This window comes from Schistocerca cancellata, chromosome 9 (assembly GCF_023864275.1).
Source record: "Schistocerca cancellata isolate TAMUIC-IGC-003103 chromosome 9, iqSchCanc2.1, whole genome shotgun sequence".
Classification (NCBI taxonomy): domain Eukaryota; kingdom Metazoa; phylum Arthropoda; class Insecta; order Orthoptera; family Acrididae; genus Schistocerca; species Schistocerca cancellata.
This window is the reverse complement of record NC_064634.1, coordinates 256740492-256762053: the sequence shown is the minus strand read 5'-3', so window position 1 is coordinate 256762053 and position 21562 is coordinate 256740492. Positions and strand designations below refer to the sequence as shown.

The 21562-nt window shown below is 40.8% G+C and overlaps 1 protein-coding gene across 1 annotated transcript in view; it reads left to right on the top strand.

Moving 5' to 3' along the window:
* Window positions 1-21562, top strand: part of LOC126101338 (odorant receptor Or2-like) — a 62176-nt gene that overhangs the window by 17583 nt on the left and 23031 nt on the right. Inside the window, exons 2-4 of the mRNA XM_049912009.1 lie at window positions 15118-15217; window positions 17667-17768; window positions 17917-17990. Of these exons, the coding sequence (XP_049767966.1) occupies window positions 15118-15217; window positions 17667-17768; window positions 17917-17990 (276 nt within the window). The remainder of the gene's footprint in view (window positions 1-15117; window positions 15218-17666; window positions 17769-17916; window positions 17991-21562) is intronic.

The following is a 21562-nucleotide window of genomic DNA, read 5'->3' as shown; positions in this document are numbered from 1 at the left end:
AGCAAGGCCATTGGCCTAAACACCTTACAGACTGTGACAAAAACCAACTACGTTGACAACAGTCGATAACTAGTTACAGGAAAGTATCTTTATACTAAAGTTGTGGTTTAATAGTATTCGAAACATTCTAGAAGAGAAAGTGAGAAATGTAACATACAACCATAGTGAGAGAAGGAAGGTGGAGATGGACAGAGAATGACAAATGAAGAGACAGGTAGAGGCAGGGAAGAAAGAGATAGAGAGAAGGAGGAGGAGGATATGAACTGGGGGAGAGGAAGAAATGGACAGAAAAATGGAAGAAGAGGAGATGGGGAGGCAAGAGGAAAAGGACCTGATGGACAGAGAAAGGAAGAGGCAGAGATGAACAGGGCAAGGAGTGGGGGGGGGGGGGGGGAGTTGGAGATGTTGGAGATGCAGAGTGAGGCGGCGGGAAGAAGATATGGATAAGTAAATGGTTCAAATGGCTCTAAGCACTATGGGACTTAACATCAGAGGTCATCAGTCCCCTAGACTTAGAACTACTTACACCTAACTAACCTAAGGACATCACACATATCCACGCCCGAGGCAAGATTCGAAACTGCGGCCGTAGCAGCAGCGCGGTTCCGGACTGCAGCGCCTTGAACTGCGGCCACAGCGGCCGGTTAGAGATGGATAAAGAGGGGGTGAAGGATGAGAATGACAATAATAGGTGAAAGAAAGAGATGGGCTAATTGAAGAAAGGAATAATTACCCAGTGATGGTGTTCAGAGCGCTGCTGTGAGGATGCTGAAAAATTGTAGGTACAACCATTAATCGGTGCACTTGCGCAGTATGTTGAAAAAAAAACACTAGTTCCATTTTCTGACACCATGTGAATACATGACAAAGTAAGCAGTGTTGGTGCATAAAAAGGGGAGCAACGATCAAGCACATGATAATGGTAGTTCTGACATTTTTATTAGGGTATCGTCACATTTTACATCATGTTTTCAATACGATGTCCTGACAACATGCTGCATCCATAACACTTCACGGTCCACAGCTGCTCGCTGTATATCCTCTGTAATCACAGCGATATGTCGTCGGATGCTATACTTCAGTTGAGGAATAGTCCAGATACATCACTGACAGACACCATCTTTCAGATACCCCGCAACCACAAGCCATATGTATTTAAATTGCCTAGATAAGATGCAGTCATTATCAAAGTTTTCACTGAGAAAGTAATTCACATAGAAAGCAACATGTGGTGTCGCCACATCTTGCATGACAATAGTTGTGTTCATTCTTGGAAAGCTGGAATTATATCTTGAACAAGGAGGGCCTTATAACACGTAAATGCCACCGCACACCTAAGAGGTCCACGAAATGCCTTGTCCTTGAGAATAAAGATGTTTGCGAAATGACAGTGCACAGTCACATAAGCCGAGTGCAGTGGACGCTTCTGCACAACATGCGATGGAGTAGAATCCCACATGCGACGTTTCTGTGCATTGAAGACGTCATGTGGAGTAAAATGTGCATCTTTCATCCAAAGAACATTTCCCAAGCACCTGTCGCCCATTTTCATGCGTGTCAAGGAACAAAGCGCGAAGTCACGGCACTGTTGTGTATATTGGGTGTTCGTTTGCTGCACATTCTGAATCTTGTAGGGCTAACATTATAGAAAGCGTCATACAATCTTTTGAATTGTTTACCCGGACAGAGACAATTCCCATGAGTTAGCTCGAACATTGGTTGCAGAAGTTGATACACGCTGGATAGTCAGGTATAGCTACAGCAACTTCATTGACAAGTGCCATGGGTGTTCGTTTGCTGCACATTCTGAATCTTTTAGGGCTAACATTATAGAAAGCGTCATACAGTCTTTTGAATTGTTTACCCGGACAGAGACAATTCCCATGAGTTAGCTCGAAGATTGGTTGCAGAAGTTGATACACGCTGGATAGTCAGGTATAGCTACAGCAACTTCATTGACAAGTGCCATGGGAATTGCCCGCCTCCTTCTCCCTGCTGCACCGCCTAATTCACCTGATTCTTCAAATCTCTTGATCACATTCTTTAGCCCGTTTATTGGAATGAGGTGTCTTCGCTGCTTTTTCTGTCGACGATATTCCAGCAGTGCACCCTGCTAGTGCTGCCAGTCTTTGTTTCTTCTCAATAACCATTGTGATTCATACGGAAATTTTTTTAACCATTTACACCAAAAGTCAGTTCACAAGAGAAATAAACACACATAGCCAACCAAAAAATAGCATACTGATGTCAAATCAAAAACATTTCACATTCTGACCACTTACAGCGCCATAATTTCACCTGTTGGCAGAAAGTGGAACTATGTTCTTTGAAAGCATACTCTCCAAGTGGACCGATTAATGCACAAACCTAGGGTGTTTCAGGGTCCTACGATGTGTAAAACCTGTTTATTTATAACCAACCTATACACAACCGGGCGACAACAGCTATTCAGCTAGCAGAAAATTAAATAAACTATCAGATTAGCCATCACTTTTGCTCAACGGTCCCTACAGAACAAAAGCAGATATTCGTTCAAGGGCTTAGATAGTCAAACAAAAATAACAAGGCGAGTTTAGTTACGCCAAAATATTGCCCCCTCTGGCAATTACGGTAAGGCAGACCCAAAAATTTATAGAGAGCAAAAGGAACAACAAGAAGTTGCTTCTGTTCTATAAAACACAGAAATACACCAATGGGAACAAACTGAATTTGTAATATTAATACATATAAATAATGAAATACGCTTAGTAATGGCTGTACTATGCATACACATAAATTGAATCAGACCAGGAGGAAGTCTGTACTTTTTTCTTAGGGAAGTGCCACTCTTTCAGCTTTTCAGTCAGTAGCATGCATAATACTTTGAGGATTTTCTAACTTGAGATAGGAGGATAACACGAATCCCTTTGTACTTTGACACAGTCAGTGTTATATGATGGAACCTTTGGTGAGTTTGGTAATACTTTGGGATTTCAGGTTGGACTATTTCGAATCACATGACCCTATGGAGGGCACATTCTGATTGGTGGCACGAATTTTATTGCCTCCTCTTCATATACATGAATAGGGAAACTCACAGATGACTTAAGGGCAGCCAGAGGACCGACGTTCTGGATGGATGAGTTGCTGTTACAATGAACTGAACTGTGCATGATAAGAGAAGGAAAAGCCTTTCTTAGGTGTCATGAAGTTTCACAAAACATCCTTACATTCGAGCAGCTAAGGAAGGTGTAACCGAACCCATCGATTCCAAGTGCAACCGATCCGTCTTTTAAATTTAAAGTACGAGAATTTTGTGTAATTGAACTTTTTAACGTTTTTATAGCACGGAATATATTTCTTTTTAAGCTGTTGTAATAGCTGCGTTTACTCTCTATGATGTTTAATACGGTACAGAATGATATATTAAGTTTAAGAAAGAAAATACTTCGACGCCTACGTATCTGTGAAAAAACACAAGCCGTTATCGCTCCGTTTTACGACAGCGCATCCCACGACCCAGCGACTGCCACACATTAATTGATCTCACTAAGCACGCTGTTTCTCTTCCCAGAAAACTAACGCCTCTTGTCCACTCAGGTGAGCATTAGCATTTAATCTGCACTATATAACTGTCAGTATTTTTGCTGGCTCTAAGAATATATACTTATGTGTTTAACCATGTGCAACCTAACGGAATATTAACAATCTTTTGGCATCTAGTTTTCTCTCCAAAGAGTGATGAGGATAACTGGCTTCAGTCTGCATTAATTTCGACACACAATACAGGATACTACACTGAATACACTGCACTACCCACCCTGTTGTTTATTATCACACTAGCGCTCCCTAGACCGGTACTATTGTTCCAGAATTTATTAAATCCTACGTAAATGAATTTACTATATTACATCTCCTCGGAATCATGACGCACCTCAATGTGTACCTACTTTAAAATTTGCTTTTATGTATTAATTAAAATAAAATAACTGAAAATTAAGTGAAAGTTCTCTCAAAATCTGAAGCATTAAGTGAATTACCAATGCGACCAGATTATTTTAAATCCAAGTAAATCAATTTAAAGCTGTATTTTCCAGCTAAATATATCTGTGACAAACTAGCACTGTTGGTGGTACTCCTCTTACCTCAATATCTTCAGAGCCAGAACCCTTGAGGAAAGAAAGACGCTACATGTGCGCAAGAAATGTGGCCAAGAAAACCAAAATAGTGTGAGAAAAATGCTCAAAACATGTTTGCCCCAACCACAGATTTTCAGTGTGCCAAAATTGTTTGTAATGATATCTCAAATATGTAAAAATGTTTATAATTTTCAGTGATAAAAGTGCAATTCCAAATAAAATTTCCTTAAATTACAGTTTCGTTTTTCTTATTGGTGTACTCCGAGACCCCACTAGAGTATTAGTGTATGAGCATTTCACTAGAGGAGTTAAGGGTTAAAAAAGTTGACTGTATTCAATAATTGTATATTAAGATTGTGACTGTAGCAACCATTAAACTTCTGAGTACTTAGATTAAATAAAAGGTCTTCCCTCGTATATCGTAGTTCTCGTGGTGATGTAGCTGAAAATTGGAGAATGATAAGTGGTTAGGTTTTCAAATTTGCAATGAGATGGAGTAAAGTTAGTACTACCACGGTGCGTTGGCTCCAAATTCCGTCTTAGAATAATGTTGGATATTCTTGCTTTCCAAAATCCGCAATTCCTGGAGATGATTTTAAAACGACGCAGAGGCCGCTTCTACACTAAATTGCACTCGAATGAGCACCATTTTAGCACTCACAATATTTGTACATCGCCGGACACGGCACAGCCACACTGTCTCCCACTGCTGTGTATTTTTTTTTTCCCGTCCTTTCAACGCCACTTCACACTCAGGACATCCACATAACTATGGGCTGTAAACCCAAAGTAGATTCTCGACTTTCTTATCTGCTTTACTAAAGTTATTGTAAGTTTTCAAATAACCCGTGAATATTACAACCGTTAAAATTACAGGAAACATGTATTATTATGTTTTTGTTTTCATTAAATGAGATCCTTTGCTTCAATTACTTTTAACAAATTGTCAAAGACATTTAACATAGAAAACATCTATACATTTAACGTAGTTGGAAAACATCGATGCCTGTGTGTACCGAATTTACAGTCATGGATTAATAGAAATATTTTAATAATTTGTTTGATGACATTTAAGCTTTTACGTTACAGAAGTATCGTGCAGCACTGCAAGAAACAAAATAGCACAGGGTTCTTTCATAAACAGTTGAGTGAGATGTCTCCGAGGCTGAAAGAAATGGTGTTCTGTCGAAAGGACCAGGAAATTCAATGCGAGTATGTTTGCATTAACAGAAAGTGTCAAAGTACACAAAATTATTCTCCAAGAGATGGAGCATAGACCACTGAATGGTTCTTAAGGGGGCTGCTATCCGATATGCTAAGGTACTTGCACTCAGGAATTTAGAAGATTTGGCTGCTCCTATTTGGATAGCTACAGAGTTTGAGATAAAATATGTGTTCTCTCTACGGACGTAAATGTTACAGACGCAGACTTTTGAGACACACTACTAGGCAGTGTCGCAAGTAGTCAACTGGTATACACTATAGGGAACTCATAATCCACCGTCTGAACATCAGTGCTACAAAAACGTATGTAAAGGTGGAGTGCTGTGGGTGTTAAGAAACATATATTTTTATCGGGCACAGGTGTGCCTTTGTGAGGGGCTCTTCTCCACCTCTTGGGTGACAAGAATTTGAACACTCCATTTTACAGGTAACGCGATACAGAGGTGGTGATGTAGGGTCGCTAGGTTCAGCATGATTGTCACTTCATGTAGGTAATGGGTATGTGCAATCATAGTTTTGGATTTTCTGATTAGTTGTCATGTTAAAATATTGATCTTCAGTGACACATGGTGGCACTGAGGGGAACATTGCTCCAGCTGGGAGAAATTGTCGCCACTGATCAACAATCACAAGATTAATCTACTATGAAGAGCAAATCGGTTAAAAGGCTGGCAAAATCACTAACAGTCATGAAAAAGTGCCGCAAGGCACCAGGTAATTGCTTTGAGTGAGTGTGCGAACAGATTTACCCATTAACATGTTGTGTGAGTTAAGCCCACTGGTGGAAAATGAGGTTTTGGATGCATCACAATGATTTATACGTAGGAGTGTTGTATGTGTACAGCAAATGGATGGCGAGAGGGATTTTCAGCGCCAATAATTTCTGCGCTGGCAGGATAAGTTTGGCCAAATGAATGTTAGCCACCAACTCAGATGTTCTAAACGAAGATGATACAGACAGGCCAATTGCAGACCATAGCAATAAACAGGCAGCCAGAACAGCTGCATTACATGTAAAAGTGAAGCATGTGAAGGGAGCAGATTGGGTATATGTGGAGAAATTGTTAGAATTTGAGGAGTACTTAACTCTTATGGACCACTGCCAGCAGAACCCATAACACAGCATGGGATTCTGACTGGCGATAGAGCGTCACTGTACCAGAAAGTATCAATTACTGCATATTATGGAAGAATTTATGAACCACAGAAAGACGGCGTTACTGAGTAAAGTACTGATCCTTGGCAGCAGCTGTTGCTGTCGTACCAAAGAAACTATTGAATGTGTTTAGAAATTATGCATTCTTTTGTGACTATCAACACTTAAATAGCAGAATGGTAACAAATGATACATTACAGAAACTTAAGATAATTTAGGTTGGTGCCAGTACTTTTCTACATTACAGATAAGGATTGGTTACCATCAACTGGAAGTGGTTCATGGGGATTAAAAAAACTGTAAACTCCACCTTGTTTAAAAAATGCTGGAAGGGATGCAGAGGGGTTTACAGATACGACAATGTGTGGTTTGCCTTTACAATATTATCATGTTTTCGAAGGACATGGATGAGCATGTGCTATGATTGAGCGATGTTTTTAGGAGATTAAAATCAAGGTATCTCACTTTAGTGAGACATGTGGAAGAAGTAAATCGCTTGGGGTATATGATTAGTCAGGAAGGGCTGAAGACGGAGCCTAAGTATCAGTAAGTGAGGGATTATCCGACATACCAAACACGTAGGGTTTTGCTGTGATTTATGGGTTTGGCATGGGATTATTATTCATAATTTGTACAGGTATTTGCAGATATTGCACAACTGCCATCATTTATACATTTGTAGAAAAAAGGAATCAAATTCAAACGAGTAGTGAAATGTCAAATCGCATTTAAAAAGTTGGGCATTAACAAGAAGCCCTGTATTGGTTTTTTTGGAGTCTATCCTACCATATTTTGCTTTCAACCAGACGGTAGAGTGCTTCTTAGTCCGGGAAGTACAGGCTGAGAGGTATCCAGTAGCATAAATATCATTGCAGTTAAACATATCCAAAAAGAATTATTGTGGAACAGAGAAAGAGATGTTACCATTCACACAGAGTGTTACATATTTCAGACGTTGTCTGTAGAGCAAAAATGTGAAGATGTTAAAGACTCACACAGCACTGAAGGGATTGTTGCAGTTAAAGGATCATTAATGCAAACTTAAGTAGTGGACACAAGATGAGTAACACAGCTGAAAAGTTGAAGTAGTGTGACTGGTATGTCACAGCCTTACTCAATGGCAGAAGGCATAGACTGCTGATGAGACACAGTTGCTGTTCATTGTTCATGGTAGACTGTTATGCGTTTCAACTAAACTGAAGTCATGCATAATCATACTATTGAACTAAAGGAAGAGGTAGTGAAGAAAGCAGACGATGATGTGTTAACCCGGCACAGAATGTCAGAGTGTGGCAGTACATAACCAATGGAGAATGAGAAGAAAAGACGTAGAACAGTATGTAAGGAATGGTATAGCTTTCGTGTAGCTTATGGATCTAAGCCCTCAAATGGTTCAAATGGCTCTGAGGACTATTGGACTTAACATCTATGGTCATCAGTCCCCTAGAACTTAGAACTACTTAAACCTAACTAACCTAAGGACATCACACAACACCCAGTCATCACGAGGCAGAGAAAATCCCTGACCCCGCCGGGAATCGAACCCTGGAACCCGGGCGTGGGAAGCGAGAACGCTACCGCACGACCACGAGCTGCGGACTCTAAGCCCTCAGCAAGTATCACTACAAAAGTTGCCAGACTCATCCAAATCTTTTGAGAAGATTGGTATGGATATTTTGGGATCTTCTAGCCTGACAACAGTGGGAAACCACTAAGTTTTGGTTATAATTTACTACTTGTCGCGATATATTACGATGATCACCATTTGGAGCAATAAGCAATAAGAGCGGTGCAGATGGTGCAGACTTTGGTAAATAACGGGTTGCTAATATGAGGTATCGATAAATGATAATCACTGACCAGAATACCAGCTTCGTGTGATATTTTTTGCAGTATTTATGCCCATTTTATGGGTTTGGGAACTAATATCTAGCGCACTAGACCTACATAATAATGCAAGGATGGACTGTGTACACCGTACTGTAAGAAAGATGTGCTATTACGTCAGTTGTATCTTAATGACCGGGACGTTTACTCACCATAAGTAGTAGCAGAATACAATTAAAACCCACATTAGCACTGCTGTTTCTCCATGCAATTACATAATGGAGATAGATGTCTACGCCATTTGACATTAACCGATTATCATGCAGAATGGAGAACCAGTGGAGAACTTTGCAAGGACGCTGAAAGAGGTGTGGGAATATATACAGAAGACGAACACTGAGGCCCTACAGCGTCAAAAAAGAATACTGTACAGTTATATTAATACAATATCGAGCAGAACAGTGTGTGATGTTAATAAATCCGTACACCACAAAAGATAAAATGATGAAATTCATCAACCAGCCGCTGTTGCCGAGCGGTTCTAGGCGCATTAGTTTGGAACCACACGACCACTACGGTCGCAGTTCGAATCCTGCCTCGGGCATGGATGTGCATGCAAGCCCTTAGGTTAGTTAGGTTTAAGTAGTTCTTAGTTATAGGGGACTCATGACCTCAGATGTAAAATCCCATAGCGCTCAGAGCCATTTGAACCATTTGAGAAATTCATCACGACACCAGGGACTGTAGCAAGTAATGCAGGCGATATGACCCTATAACGCGAAACTACAACTGCCAACTCAATCAAGTGTTGTTCACATGGGAGCTTATGACACTTTGATTTGGATATCTCAGTACCAAATACCAAGAGTAAGAAGAGGTAGGATGGAGAGGAAGAAGCACATGTGTGAGCCACATGCGAAATGCCACATCTATTAATGACACCAAAGTAAAGAGGGTGACCTTCAGGTTTTGCTGTTAGCGCAATTTACATATGAGAATTTTTATATGGATTACTAATTAGGATATTTTCCTCTTAAAGGAACTGAAAGGAAGTTTAATAGTGGCATCTCATTAATATAACGTTTGTTATGGCAATTGTTTTGTTATTATGGAACTTAAGGGTTTTCTGTTAATTTATTTCTCTGCTGGGACAGATTATGAATGGCAGGACTTTTGAAAGGGGAAGGAAGAGTAATCTCAGCTTGCTTTTCCTATGTCGAGGCAACACTATAAATGTGACGCTGCCTTCGTTGTATTGACAAGACAGACCATACCAAGCATTTCCAGTCCGGAATCTGACCAGTTCTAATAATATCCTGGTAGCCTGTCTTATCCCCTCCCTCTACAATCTCACAACTACATGAGAATGGGGCATTTCTGCAGAGCAGTGGCTTCAGCAGATGCAGCAGTACCGAGGTAACCAAGCATCACAGTGTCATACCCAACAGTGCCATAGTATCAAGCACATTTGTGGTTCTGACTGTGCTTTGAGCAGCCTTCAGCTGTGTTAGACAGAAAACTGCCAAGCCCTGAGAACCTCCAGTTCATCAACTGCAGATGGAGTGGGTAATCTGTAGCCAATAACGATTACTTAAGTGAAATTTGGTATAGAAACTTTGTGATAAACTTAAGGAATTCACTGAGTAGATCTGTTTATTGTTAAGTAATTATTAGCGCATTTTTCAAAAGTAAAGAACCTAGTAATATTATGTAGCTATTTCAGAACTGGTAATTCGATGGAGTAGAAGTCTTGTGTGAAAAGGACAAAAGTCTTGACGCAGCAGTATGAGCGAAACATTTCCTGCGGCTAGTCATGGAAAAAATATCATTTTGGTTAAATACATTGAAAATGAACCTTCACTGTTAAGGTGACAATTGGAAGTCATCTTGGACTATCAGTGCTGCACATAGCTGTTAGTTTGTAGAATATGTGTCGACTCCTCATAGAACTACCATGAGCTGAGAAACGGAAGCTGGATCTACCCAGAGTGGAAATGTGTGGTACCACTGTTATATTTTAGCATGGCTTGGTAAAATAACGATGCAGCCGCGGTTTATCAAGAAGTCATGGGAGCAGGTCAGAACGGATGCAGTTACATCAGGGGTTACCTAATAAAATGACAGGTATTCACCCCAAATCGTATAGACCATTACCACATGCAGCAACTCAGTGAAGAAACCAGAGGTGTAACAGCATTGACTCAGCAGGACGACTGAACCACAGCGTTATTGGTTTCAACCCCGGAGTCGATGCAGTTGTGGCTTATGTGACAGAAGTCGATGCTGTAGCAAAATAGCAGCAGACCAAGTATGTGTAAACACTCGTCACTTTTAGTCAGTCTGCTAGTCACCAGCACTGAGGGGGATCTACAGCAGTCTATGAGTCAACAAATCTACATGTAGCAGCAAGTCACTATCACTGGAATCTGCCAATGCTTGCTGCAGCTATGCAGGTGTTTTAAGTGGATGGGTTTCGGACTTAGCAGCCGCTAACCGGTGGACACCTTGGCGATTACTACAGCTGCTGCTGACTTCCTTTCCTTGGGTCTGCTGTCAGCCAGGGCCTTGCAGTAGGTTAGCCACCATCGCTTGTGCTTGGAAACACTTTGCTGCCAGCTTCTGTTCATATGGGCAGACACTGATGCTATTGTTTTCCATCCCATGTAGCGTTCACAGCGCACCTCATCTGGTGCTACCGGGCAGTATTTAAGCTGCAGTATGGGCGATACCCTTCTTACATACGCTGCTGTTATGTCCTGGGGATAACGACATCTCCATTTATCATAACGACTGGCGTAATCATCAGAGAGATAAAGAAATGTTTAACATTGATGTTTTCCCTGTTAATGAGGCGGACAATGATCAGGCATCCACACACCACTCCAATACTGCCCCATCCAGTGTGGCGTATCACAGGCTACCCAACGCTATCAACACAGCTCCACCACCCACCATAGTGGCTGACGAAACCCGGTCATAACAATACAAAGCAGAAACAATTACAATACCATAACTTGGGTGACAAAGATTATATGCTTTGGAGACTGTTTATGCACGCAAGTTCCCTCATTTAGGTTGTCTTGACGACTGTAGCGTCAGAAAGAGCATCCGGGAGCTAAGTTAAAGATCAAAATAAAAACGTACAAAATCATGAAGAAGCACACCTCTTATTACACATGAGACTTAGGCGAAAGAAAGAAAAAATGACTCTTACACATGATACTGTATATTATGAGAGTAGATTAGGATCTCGAAGAAAGACAGAACCTTCGTTAGACAAAGAGTAACAGTAGGATGAGTGAATACTCTTCCCATTTCACTGTCTGAAAATAGACAGGATGTTTAAGGACACCTCGCTCAGTAATTGTTATGAACAGGAAATCTGTTGTAGCGAGGATAAGAGAGGATACAACAGAGTATGTATGGGTATAGGATCGGTCGGTCAGCAGCTTACTATTATAGGTAGGTAGGGGGAGGGGGCGGGAGGATGATGGGCTTGTTGAAGCCGTTTTTTGGGATTGTATATAATTTATAGAAAATGTATGGGGATGTAAAGGAAGATGCTAAAGGCTACGAGAAGGGGAGGAAACATAATTGGGTGCGTAATTTCATGGATTCCCGTGACTGGATAAGTAGACACAAAATTGACAGAGGAGAGGAGAGATTGGTTAAAGATTTGTCAGGTAAGTAGAGTGGTGGGAGGATTCAGTTAGACCTAAGAGTCTCCAAAGAGATCTGTCCGAAGCGCGTAATACGTACATATTTTGTCTTTAACAATATTTCTTTCGTGTGAAAAACTGTCATAAATGTAAAATGTAAAATAACATCGTAGGCATTACTGCAGACGTATAGGTGAAGGCAGAGAAGTAGTTGCAAAGCATCTGTGGTGTGGAAAAAAACGTATGTCTTGGTTCACAAATGTCGAATTATTTCCGTCGAAAATATTGTAATATGTGGACAGGCAAGTTATAAATGGGTGAGCAGGTATGTCGACACAGTATATACCCTCAAGAAGATTTTGCAAATAACGAGAAATAATCTGTGACCTAATTTTAATAAGCTGTTCGCTAATCAAGAAGAGCCTGTTGCCAGCACAGATCTCACAATAAGCACTACTTCGCACCAGAAGCAGCACATCGCAAAGTGAGGTCAAGGCAGTCTAACTGTAGTTGTGTAATAGTCATTCCAGCGTGTTAGTAACGTTTTGGAACGTTAAAGTGTGTTTTGTCAAAGAACAAATTGTGAAGAGAAACTTCATTGACGCAAATTGTTAACCATCAAAAGGTTCCTATCCTTTCACCATAAATGCCGAGAAAGTCACAAGTAAAATAAATAATCAAAAAAAGCCAGTTATCTTCGATTTCGAATCAGGTGTTTGCTGTGTTCAAATGCGGTGGTGACTGTAGTGGATTAAACAGTATTGCACTACTACTGTGACAATCAGTTTAATTAAAACATGATTTGAAAGAGTTTCATACTGTATGGCTGGCTTTCTTGTAGTCACAGTAATTTTGGAATTTTATGTTGTATTTTATAAACGATATTACGTATGTACACCTACATAAAATTAATTCCAAAAAATAGCTGTTGCCATGGATTAAAATTATCTGAAACGCAATCATTTGCAAATTAATAACTAAATAATGATAAACAATTTTTGGCACGTTTAAGAACTTAGCTGCATAATAGTTTTCATTAAGTTTTAAAGTTATTACACTTATTATCGGTGATGATTAAAATAACTAACAACATTGAATTCCAAATTAACGAGTTTTGAGTTTATGGTGTATATCCCTGTCACATGTAGGCTACCGTGTGCATTCTGTCAACTGCTGCTTTCTCTTTGCCGCACGATATTCTCGTCGTCTCAGAGTCATTACAATCACTTGCTAAATTTAAATTTTTGCTCGTTTAGGATCTGGCGACGGTTTTATTCAGCACAGCTGAAGGAAGTGTTATTGCCGCTCTACTGCTCCCGATCTATATTAATGACATAATCTAAGTAGCCCTCTTAGATTGTTTGCAGATGATGCTGTCAAATCTTCTCAAATCATCAGAAGACCAAAACGAATTGGAAAATGATTTAGATAAGATATCTATGTGGTGCGAAAAGTGGCAATTGACCCTGAATAAAGAAAAGTGTGAAGCTATTCACATGAATACTAAAACAAATCCGCTAAATTTTGATTACGCGATAAGTCACACAAATATGAAAGCTGTAAATTCAACTAAAGACTTTGGGATTACAATTACAAGTAACTTAATTTGGAACGATCACATACACAATGTTGTGGGTAGAGCAAATCAAAGACTGCGATTCATTGGCAGAACACTTAGAAGGTGCAACAGATGTACTACTGAAGAGACTACTTACACCACACTTCTCCGCCCTATTCTGGAGTATTGCTGTGCGGTTTGGGATCCACATTAGGTGGGACTGACGGATGATATAGAAAAAGTTCAAAAAGGGATGGCTCGTTATGAACTATCGCGAAATAGGTGTGATAGTGCCACAGACATGGTACATGAATTGGAGTGCAATCATTAAAACAAAGGCGTTTTTCTTTGCGACGGGATCTCTTCATGAAATTCCAATCACCAGTTTTCTTCTCAGATTGCGAAAACATTCCGTTGGCACTGACCTACATAGGGAGAAATGATCATCACGATAAAATATGAGAAATCAGGACTCTCTCAGGACAATTTAAGTGCCCGTTTTTCCCGCGCGCCGTTCGAGAGTGGAACGGTAGAGCCAACTTGAAGGTGGTTCTTTGAAGGCAACCTTTGCCAGACACTTAATTGAGAATAGCAGATTAAACAGATAGATGTAGACTGAAACCAAATTACAGGATTCAAAATTATGGCTAATTACAGTGACATTTTAATTAATTATTACTTATCTGCATCCCACTGTTTGTCTTTAAGCATTACCACACTGCGCCAAGTGATATGCAACGGTTTGAATAATTATTTAGAAATAAAAATCTAGCTTAGCCACTATCTGCTTACTGTTTACTGTTGTGCTTTCGGCAAATATGCAACAATGTTGTCAAGATGCCAGGTAAGTGGAAATTTTGATTAGGGCCAGATAATTGTTTTACTTCAGCTGCACATTTAATATGAAGACAAGTTGCATTCAGGTCAGTTACAGTTTAGTTCAAATTAGTTTATGTTTAGTCAAAGGTTTGGATACGAGTTTAAGTTGGATAACGGGTTGTGGGTACATAGTTCTGGTAATATATAGTTTATTCATAGAGTGAGCAGTAAAGTTGGCCTAAATTTTGTACAGAAACAAATATAATGGGGACGTCCACATTATACTAGGACTGAAAATAATCTCGACAATGGCTTCAACAACTTAACATTAGTAAAAGACTCCGGTAACAAAATAAAGGCATATTCAGTAATGTACCAGAGATTCTAAATCAGTATGCTAGAGCATTGTAGATCTTTGGTAAGTAATACGTAGGAACGTAAGAATGGAATAACGAACCTTGTATTAGGCCCGTTCTTCTTCCGGGAACACGCTAAACACAATGAAAAGCCTTTTGGAAGAATTTAGCTTTGTGTTTGGTTCTAATACGATTGTTTCTGGCACTGTAATGTTTCATAACTTCAAGTTGTTCTGCAGACTTTTCCTGCAAGTAGGAGACTCCACACTAAGTGTCCTATGGAGTGTGAATTGCGTAACGTAAAATACATGCATAGTTTCCGGTTTATGATTCTACAAGTAGATATGGCATTACTAATGTGGTTTGTTAAAGTAACAACATGAAACTTTCTCTGTTACAGATTTATCAGAGAATTGGAGGACGCAATGAGTCCCATCGTATTGACTCAATTTGCCTGCAGCGTTCTTGTCACCTGTGTGACGCTGTTTCCAGCAGTTTTCGTAAGATTCTTACTTCAGACTAATATGATAAATAGTAAATAATTCAATTTTTTCGTCTTTAACTATTTGTAGTTCTCTCGGCGCAAGAGTAGGAGAAAAATGGGCCGGATTCATAAAAACGGTTGTTAAGAACTGCTTAAAACTTATACGTAGAATGACGAGTGTTATAAGGCAACACGGTTTAAACTGGTGGTCAGATTCTATGAAGAATTCCTATCCTGGTAATTATTGCGTTACTCTGTTCCAGTCAAGACAGCGCCTACTACTGTGAACCTTTTAATTACATACACTCGCAGCACAAAAAATTATCCACTTCGCATGTCAAAGTACGTCAAAGTACGCAGTACTTCCTAACCGCTAGGTACGGCCCTGGAAAGGTGAAGTGGATGATTTGTGTAACTGCCAGTGTGAACATAGGTGGTACCAAAAAATGGTTGTGTCGTTCGCCATCTGAAAAAGTGCAGCAACTGTGATGTGAGTGTTATTAAAAGGGTTATCGTCTTCATTGTTTTCTTATTGCTTCTTTTGACCACGAATGAGAGTTACAAATTATAGATCTTTGGTTACTCTTCCCCACAAAACTCTGCTGTTACAGTGGGTAATGTGGTATGGTGAATAGACTTAGAAGCGTAGTAAACGTTTATATATCTGCACTAACCATATATGTGCAAGCCGTTGCGTTCACTGTAAACCTAAGTCAGCATTACAAAACATCAACCACAAATTCTATCTTTAGAGAAAATGACTGACGAACCACTGGACTGTAATTTCAGTAGGTATCAGATATGTCGAGAAAAAAGTCACACGTGTAACTGACAAAGTGGGTCCCATGATTTGAACCCCAATTAAAATCTCTCGAAGTGTTTCTGAGAATGTGATAAAAATCTGGGACTGCATCCACTAATCTGACCGAAATGATTACTAGTATATTAATGCATTTATTTGAGCTGGTGTATAATAAGGAGCTTCGGACACTTACATCTTACCATACTTGCTTAGTGAGTAAACGCTGTTTGTTGTGATACATGTGCAATGTGTAATTATAATGTTAATATTAATAATAACGACACCCAGTACAGCAACGATAAAAGGTTAAGCTGCAATATCTTCTTGAAAGCAGAGTGGATTTGGATCAGGCGCCAATTTGCAAGTAATATATTCCATACACTTATGGTTGAAATGAAGTTGTTTGCTGTGCAGCGTTAGTTACACAGTGTGTCTTCTCCAAACTGAAACACTCTCCGCATCGCAAGTATTACCAAGGTTCACTTCACAATCAGTGTCGAACATGAGTGCTTCTGAAGCCAATGAACAGAATTAATGTTAACAATGGTATGATTAAATTTCATTGGAGAAAAGAGTGCAAGGAAGCGATTCATATTTATGACCTTGTATAAATGATACCAGTAGACTTATTGCTATTAAAATTCAGTTTATAAGGGGTATAAGTGCAGATATTATTATATGTTGTACCTCAATATGTACACACATCAGTGAGTTGCTTGTTTTTCCTCTGTGTCAACAGCCTTCCCACAAGCATGTCACAAATCAACAAATCACGGTCTGATGTTTTCTGCAAGGTTGTAGCTGCACCACTAAGTGGACTATGCCTCTCAGTATAGACTGCCACTTTGTGCGCTCACTTCAACACCTAAAGTACTGCCCAGCGGAAAATAAGGAGTAATGGTTTTTTCTTGCCAAACATACTTAGAGGTACTAACCAACGCCAAAACTTGTAGCAGATGCGGTTATTAGTTTGCAAATACTGACGTAATGTTGTCCACAATAATCAATAACAAATGTCTGCACTTATACCTGCTACACCATATATATTCATGGAGGTTAGAAAGAGTCGCAAAAGCTTGTAAGGGTATTGCAAGGGAGTTTGTACTGAGCAATAACTGCTCAGGAAAAAAATCGATACGTTGTTCCGTTTCCGAGTTATTTAGCATGTAAATTAGACAATCAGTTAGTTTCGCGCTGAAATTCAAGCATTTGCAAGAGCTGATATGTCGTATATACGTAGACATCTATGAGTCTGTGGTTACCGTTTGTTGAAACACTCATAACCAGTTAAAATTTGCCTTTTTCTAGAGTGATAAATTTAATCTGGGTGAGCACAAGCTATGTTCTTTCGGTTTGAGGAAACAAATGATGAATACGTTTGGCGACACCGCTGCTTGATCCGCGTGATGACCTGACTGGCGAACCTATGTGCTAAATAATTCACAAATGACGCAACGTTCCGATTTTTTTCTCTTAACAGCTATTATTTCTCAGCCCAACTTCGCCTGCAACAACCTTTTCAGACTGTTTCTGACCCCCATGTACAGCTAATGGAGTAGTCTCGAAAAATATATGGTATGCGTAACTGCATTTTTGTCTTCTACAAACACAATACTATGAGCAGCAAAGGACGAACATAAACTGTCTGTATTTCTTGCTGCAGAGCACAGACTTCACTGCTGTGATTCGGAGTGCCGGCTTCCTGCCCGTGCCATTAGGACAACCTTATCTGTACTGCTGGGGTGCTCACACCGTGACAGAACAGGTAATAACGCACCGGTCATCCATGTTCACTTCATTGTGTTCTTCTGGGTTTCTTAGACCGTGTGAACCCGGAAAAGTCTCTGTCGTCAACTAAATATGCATTATTGTATGGTGGCTGTTGCTTACTATAACTGTTACGTATATTGCAGTTTGGTTGCACCCAGGAAGAAGTGGGGAACGCCAATGAACCCCCTCACAACTTCTCCCCCTGCTCCCGCCAAAGGTAAAAATGATAATGATCCTTTCAACGAAAAAGTCCTACCTTGTTCTGCCGCACAAATAGACGTATCAATTCATATCAGTATGAAGCGAGTCAAAACATGCATAGCACACTGACTACTGCCAAGTGTAAAAAGAGCGGTTTATCATAAAATCTCAAAACTTTTTCTCGTCTGTTTTTATGCCAGCTGGAAATGCCAGACTGATCTACACTGCAGATGTATCGAGTAGTGTTTTACACACATTTCAGAGGATTTTTCTTGTTTTAAAACAGCGATTTTGGAAAATACTAAAACGTAAGTATGGAAAGTATTTGCGCTTATCCGAACGTTACCTGTCTTACTGCAGTATAATACGTCTATGTCTCATGCAAACTCTAAAAGATAAGTTGTATGTGCTTCTTATAAAGTAATATCACTACTGCGGCCAATAATTAATAAACAGTTTTTTACTGTAAACTGTTCAGTACTTTCCTTCACTCACAGCGCTTTTACGAAACTAATATGATTTGACTTTGCTGAATACACCATTGCTTCAGTGCATTATAGCCTATGCCACACATACTTCGTGAATTGTTGGAGTTAAGGCATTCATTAGTACAGCGTTCATCTATGTCGATGGGCAGCTCACACTATCGCTAATATATGCGAGATTACTGCCTCTTCACTAAATTAACGAAGCTGCTCGGAATGGTAATGAGCTGCTTGTCATGGTACATTAGAGCAGACTGATGTCTAACATTTTTTAAGCTATCCGTCAGACACATAAAGGAAAAATACCATGCCGTCTCAGTTTTCTTATGCCGTGAGTCAAAAGAGATAAAAACTCTTCTGTGTGCATTACGTTGAAGAACTTGTGCAGGAACTGGACGTTGATACATTATTATAAGTGTATTTTACACTGTTTCCGACACGGAAAGGGTGTTTACAGACACTTCGCTATGCTGAAATACGCCGGTGCCGTTTTCTCCAGGCACGCTTTCGTTTCCAGTTTTAATACATTTATATCTTGCCGCGTAGTTGATCGCTGGAACATTGTACTTGGTGGCTAGAATGAAACTGAAGATGTATCGAGGACTGCAGTGACAGGATGCTGAAACATCATAAGTACGTTCATTAATTGCTGCACTCTCAGAGTGAGCTGAAAATTGTATTTTCACTATCTGCCACTAAGTGAAAATATGGTGCTTTAAGCACTCTGAATGTTAAGAGGGTGCAATGAAACAGAAGGAACGATCAACACTTGATAACGATGGTTCTGGCACCTTTATCTGGATATTTTTTTGAAAACTTTATCAGCGATGTTATGTTAACATGATAATTAAAAAACAGTCTTGATCGGAAATTTCTTTTAATCGGAGTGACCGGTTTAATCCTTGAGGATCATCTTCAGACTCCAGAACGGCAGGTGTATTTCCATGGAGCAGTCATTTCAGCGTCGTGGATCGGCGCAGCCTGCTCCATGGAAGTCCACCTGCCGTTCTGGAGTCTCAAGATGATCCTTAAGGATTGAAATCAGTCACTCCGATTAAAAGAGGTTTGCGATAAAGACTGTTTTTTTTATCATCACCTTTATCTGGGTACGGTCACAAGTTACAATATGTATTCGATATGGTCTCCCGACTAAGGAACATGGCAATATCTACAGTTGCTGGCAGCCTATCCGGTGTAATAAAAGGGATATGTCGTCGTATGCTATCCTTCAGATCAGGAAAAGTCTGAATACCACAACATGAAGTCACATAGAGGGCGTAGTACCTAGAAATGATGGGGTCGTTACCGATGGCTTCTCGAAGTAAATGTTTCACCTTGCAAGCAACATGAGGTGTTGCCCCATCTTGCGTGAAAATAATAGTGTGGACACAGTTGTATTCTTGCAAAGCTGAATTCAAGTATTGCACAAACATGTCCTTATAACGTCACTGAGCACGTAACGGGACTGTGAGGTGTCATGTCCTCCTCGGCGTACCATGGCGTACGGTTTGTTGGTAGGTTTGTGGAGGTACGTGGCATTAAATGGCCAACAGCCTTGCCGAAGTAGTGACACTACACCAGAGTCTGACCAGCGCTATTGGGAAACGGGGTGCACGCAGCCTGTGTGAGGTAAATTGAGAAGTTAACTTGATTGAGACGGTCACGGAAACTGACGCCGGTCGGGAGAGTGGTGTGCTGACCCCACGCTCCTCCATATCTGCAACCAGCGTCGCCTGAAGGCTGCGGATGACACGGCAGTAGGACAATACTGTTAGGCTCTTCCGAGGTCTGTTCGGGAGGAGGTGAGTTTAGTTTAAGTTTAGTAATGTAGCATTAAATGTCTACGCACAGGTCGTGTAATGCGCGTAGATCACGGGCCGTTTGTAGCGTGCTCGGTTATGGCGCCCGATAGCGACATAGAGGGTCCCATAGGATGTACATCAGGCAAATCTGGTTGCCGAGATATCAACATGAGTTCACTACAAACCCTGTCCGCCCCAACAGCACCGGCACGGTAGTTCAGTGTGATCGGTCAGATCAGAGGGTTAGCTGCCCTTAAAAAAAAAAAAAAAAAAAAAAAAAAAATGGTCAGCGTGACGAACTCCCGTCCTAAGGGGCCCGGGTTCGATTCCCGCCTGGGTCGGGGATTTACTCCGCTCAGGGACTGGGTGTTGTTTTATCTCCATCATCATTTCATCCCCATCCGGCGCTCCGGTCACCCAGTGAGGCGTCGAATGTGATAAGACCTGCACCAAGGCGACCGGACCTGCGCCGTAAGGGGCCTCCCGGCCAATGACGCCAAATGCGAATTTCCACTTTAACTGTAAACCCACGCAAACCACTGTAGCACTGTTCTGACTCCGAGACACTGACAGTTATACTGCTGTAGGACGACGCTGCCGTCGGGGAAGACATCAAACATGAAGTGATGTAGGTACTTTTGCTGATGTTAGCGTGTCTTAAATTACGACCACAGGTCCCATGCAAGTGCAGCAGAATGTCTTCCAAATCGAAATACTGCTCGCACCAGACCGCGTCCGTGACGCGCAGCACGTTTCGAGTCGCCGTTCACCTCGATGGCGACGTTTTTGAAGACGACCATCGACCTAATGTAGCAAAAATGTGGTTAACCAGAATAGCCGATACGTTTCCATTGATGACCGTCGAATCCCGATGGCCCCATGCCCACCGCAATTGTAATTCACTATGTCGTTGGATCAACATGTGAAGACGTACAAAGCTCTATGTTCATCAATATGCGCGACCAGAATTGCGCTCTTTTGAGCAGAGACGCCACAGATCACGATGTATCCTACTTTACAGAGCAGACAAGCCTCCAAAACCCAATTTCTGTGAAGAGTCGTGGATGTCCAACCATTTAGCTCCTAGCGGTAGTTTGACTGTCCTTATACCCCCTACCGTAGATGCTCAAGCACTAGCACGTGAGATTTCGAGCAGCTTCGCTGTTTTCGAGATACTCGTTCACAGGCAGCGTAATAATAATCTGCCGTGTATCAAAGTCGATCTCAATGGATTTGCCAATTTCTAGCCCAAATCTTCGCTTGCGTGATTCCCCGTCCGTGGCCGCTCAACTTACATACTT